Source organism: Nannospalax galili, unplaced genomic scaffold (genome assembly GCF_000622305.1).
Source record: "Nannospalax galili isolate Female #2095 unplaced genomic scaffold, S.galili_v1.0 scaffold324, whole genome shotgun sequence".
In the NCBI taxonomy this organism is placed as follows: Eukaryota; Metazoa; Chordata; class Mammalia; order Rodentia; family Spalacidae; genus Nannospalax; species Nannospalax galili.
The window spans coordinates 4,054,971-4,059,300 of NW_008353027.1; the positions used below are offsets into that span (position 1 = coordinate 4,054,971).

At 38.2% G+C, this 4,330-nt stretch overlaps 1 protein-coding gene across 2 annotated transcripts in view; it reads right to left on the bottom strand.

Annotated features, from left to right (window-relative positions):
* The window catches only part of Atg5 (autophagy related 5), a 132,684-nt gene that overhangs the window by 116,050 nt on the left and 12,304 nt on the right, over positions 1 to 4,330 (bottom strand). Inside the window, exon 3 of one of the 2 annotated variants that reach the window (XM_008850300.3) lies at positions 413 to 540. The exons of the other annotated variant lie outside the window; for it this stretch is intronic. Coding sequence (XP_008848522.1) covers positions 413 to 540 — 128 coding nt within the window. The remainder of the gene's footprint in view (positions 1 to 412; positions 541 to 4,330) is intronic. 2 annotated transcript variants of the gene reach the window in all.

The following is a 4,330-nucleotide window of genomic DNA, read 5'->3' on the forward strand; positions in this document are numbered from 1 at the left end:
TTGGATACAGGGTCTCTTGTAGCCCAGACCAAATTCATTATGTAGCCAAGGATGACCTTAAACTTCTGATCCCTGGCCTCACCTCCTAAGTGCTGGGATTACAGGTATGCCTGACCATGTCTAGTTAATGCAGTGTGAGAGAGTTTATTTACAAGATAGACTACTCATTTCTTTTACCTTTTGTTCTTTCCCTTTTTTTGAGACAGGGTCTTGCAATGTGTACTTGTTATATGGACCAAGGTAGCCTCAAACATATGGCAATCCTCCTGCTTCTTGAATGCTGGGATTACAGGTTTACCATGCTGGGCTTCACTTCTTTCTTTATGGAACTTTGTATAACTTTTTCAGGGCAACATGCCTTCTCAAAGCTAGCATATACTTAATGCTTAACAATGAAGAAAAAGTCACTCACCATTTCAGGGGGGTGCCTTCATATTCAAACCATATCTCACTAACGTCTTCTTGTCTCATAACCTTCTGAAAGTGCTTTTTCACTTTGTCAGTTACCAATGTCAAATAACTGACTCTTGGCAAAAGCAACTGAAATGAAAATTTGTAAAACCATATTTATTTACTCATTATTTTTTGCAAAAATCATACCAAACTTTTTAATTTTAAGGAAAACAGCCATACTTTCTGTATTATTTTGATGCTCTCATCCAAAATCAAACTGCTTTTTATAGAAAAATCAAAGGCCAAAGGTTAAAATATTGGAAGTTTCTAATTGGGTTGTAACTTTTAAGTAGAGCTTACTGCATGTTTGCCTATAATTGACAAATATCTACAGTTTTTCTTATAAGAATACATTATTATAATTATATGCCACACTAATTAGGATAGTCTATAGTTCTACCAAATTTAGTCTAAACACCAATAATTCACCTGTGCTTAAATAACTTGCCAAAATAATATGCTACTTAACAAACTGGCAAAGACCCACTGGACTCTTTCAGAAACGGTTTTGCTGGGGTTAACTGAAAAGGCATTAGTCCAGATTCTATCCATTAACAAAAGTCATTCCAAAGTGGAGAAATGATTGAAGACATCCAGAGTCAACCTCTGGACAGTGCATACACACACACACACACACACACACACACAAAGAATGTGTGTATACAAATAAATACACACAGAACAAACCAAAATAAACATTTTTTTTTTTTTTTTGAGACAGTGTCTCCCTGTAGCCCCAGCTGGCCTGGAACTCACTACATAGACCAGGCTGGCCTTGAACTCACAGAGATCCGCCTGCCTGTGGCTCCCAAGTTCTGGGATTAAAAGCGTGTACCACCACGCCCGGCTAACAATGATTTTTTTTTTTTTAAAGACTGGAAATTTTGTTTAGGATTGACCAATTTATTGCTTTTCCTATAAGTTATATGGATACAGAAACAAATATGTAGCAGAGACCTTCTGTACTTAAAACTGCATTGGAGAGACGGTTTCAGTGCTTGCCATGCAAGCATGAGTGCCCAGGTTCTATCCCTAGAGCACAGTTAAGAAGTCAGTACTGGAGGCAGAAACAGGAAGATCCCTGGGGCTCCATCAGCAGAAGTGAGAGGCTCTGTCTCAAAAAACAAGGTAGATGTCTGTCCTGAAGGTGACCTCTGGTCTCACACATATGTACCAGAACACACATGAACATGTACATACATGAAAACACACACAAAAAAGTAAATTTTATACTTTGCACTAGTTAAAATGTGTAATAAGGAATATGTTGCTTGTAAATTTATTTATTACAAAGTGTTTCATTTTTCAAATGACATACTTTCTGAATGTCATTTGCTCTTAATTGTCTCTATCAAGACAGGTGTTTTTTGGCATCCAATATCAATAGTAAAGACTGAAAATTTTGTCTCTTTTGTTCAATGCTGCATTTCCAATGCCCAATATACTTTCTACATCATAGGAAGCATATAATACATACTTTCTGAATAAATCAGACATTCAGCACAAAGAGCTAAAAATGATAATTCACAGTCAGGTGTGGTGACACACCCTTGTAGTCCTCTTAGCACTCAGGAAGATCACAAATTCCTGGACAGCCCAAGGCACATGGCAAGTCTCTGTCTCACAGAAACAAACAGGAAGAGAGGGAAATATCCACTTTCATGGCATAAATCTACACTGAAATGTATAGTTGCAGTCTTCTGTTCCAAACTGCATGAGAGTTTGCTTAATTAATATAAGTATCCACAGTGACACTAGAAAATAACTCTGATAACTGAATGGCTGTACATGCATTTACAGATACAATTTATCTAGGAAGTATTTATACAGGTTAAAACCAAAACAGAAAACATAGAATAACACTGTCCTGCCTTTCACCTCCTGACTGTCAATGTTTTCCTTGGGTGTATCTTAATAGCTTACTTCAAAGTTCTTTTTTTGAAATGTGGAAAAATATACCTAGCATATTTATCATATTAACTTTTTTTTTTTTTTTTTTTTTGGTCTTTTTGAGACAGGGTCTCCCTATGGCCCCAGCTGTCCTGGAACTCACTATGTAGAACAGGCTGGCCTTGAACTCACAGAGATCCTCCTGCCTCTGCCTCCCAAGTGCTCATATTAACCATTTTTAAGAGTACAGTTCAGTGGCATAACATACACTTACACCGTTGTGTAACAATCACCAGAAAACTCTTACTTTTCACCATCCAAAGAAGGAACTCTACGCTCATTAAAACGTACTCCCCAGATCTCCCTTTTTCCAGCTTCTGTTAACCACTATTCTACTCTCTGACTCTATGAATTTATCTAGTCTAGGCATCTAGTCAAAGTGGAAATATACAAAGGTAAAGCCCTAAGAAATGCTAACATTAAGGAGTAAGCAAAGGAGAGAGATCTGGCAAAGACACAGAAAAAACTGGATCTCTGTGAGTTCTAGGCCAGCCTGGTCTACAAAAGCCAGCTAGAGCTATAAAGGAGACCCTATCTCAAAATATTTTTAAAAAGAAAAGAAAAGGAAAGGAAAGAGAAGGTGAAGAGGGGAAAGAGAAGAGAAAGGGAAGAGAAGAGAGTGTGGCGTGGCGGCTCAGCACACAGTCCCAGCACTTGTGAGGTGGAAGCAGAAGGATCAGAGCATGCTTAGAATCGTCACCCTGTGCTGCACAGTATGTTCAAGGCTAGCTAGGCTACATGAGACCTTTGCTTTAAAAAAATTTCAAAGTTGGGCACAGTGGAACACACCTATAATCCCAGCACTGGAAAGGCTGAGGAAAAAGGATTGGAAATTTGAATCCTATAAAACAATCCTTTATACAGTCACCAACTCTTTGTGTGTGTGTGTGTGTGTCCGTGTGTACATGTGTCCAGAGGCCAAAGGTACTGTTGCAAGCACTAGTGTTTAAATTGTTTTATAGCTGTTTCTAATCAAATTGAAAATGGTAAAAGAGTTGGTGCACACACAGAAATAACACATTTACATAAATAAAAATAATAATAAAAAATAAAGGGGCTGAAGAGATGGGTCAGAGGCTAAGAGTGGACCCTGTTCTTCCATAGGACTTGAGGTCTGTTCCCAACACCTATATTGGATGGCTCACAGCTTCCTATAACTCCAGCCCCTGGGAATCTGACACTTGATCTTCTCGTACTTAAAACAGTCCAAAGGGACTCCCAGATAGTAACCCAGCATAGTACTGGGAAAGAACAGCAGACCCCAGTCTTATCCAAAGGAATACTGACAACCGATTGCTGCTAGATGAAGAAGAGCTGATCTTCCTAAAACAAGACCTCTAGATAGGCTGACTAGATTCACCAGATGGACAAGTAGTGGGGAATGGCTGGGGGTGCCGACAACACAGCAGACAGTAGCAGGGATATCAGAGTATAAAGGCTCTAGTCGGGGGAGGGAGGCTATGGGAGAGTGCTGTCTGGGAAGTGGGCGTATAAATAAATAAAAAAGAAAAAAAAATTCTTCAAAGCATAAAAATTTGCCCCTTAATAATTAGCAGACATGAAAAACATTACCACTGAAATCTACCTGATGACTTCATATCCATGCTCAGATGCCAAGGAGCTCAGAAAGTAACTGACTATGACTAGTAATAATCAGATATATACAGATTAGAAACATGTGCATCGTAGTGTCAATTGCATTAAAAATGAATTTTTCTGTATGAAACTGTGTGGTTTACTAATGAATTGGAGATCTTTTTTTAAGGGTTAAAACCTCATTTAATTTCATGTCTGAAAAGGTTTATACTGAGCAGAATATTGTATAACTGTATTAATTCAACTGTGAACCTAAACATTTACAGCCACTTTTGAAAGAGACGTATCCTTGCTCTTGAAATTGTTATTGAATATGTTTAAGCTGTAATGA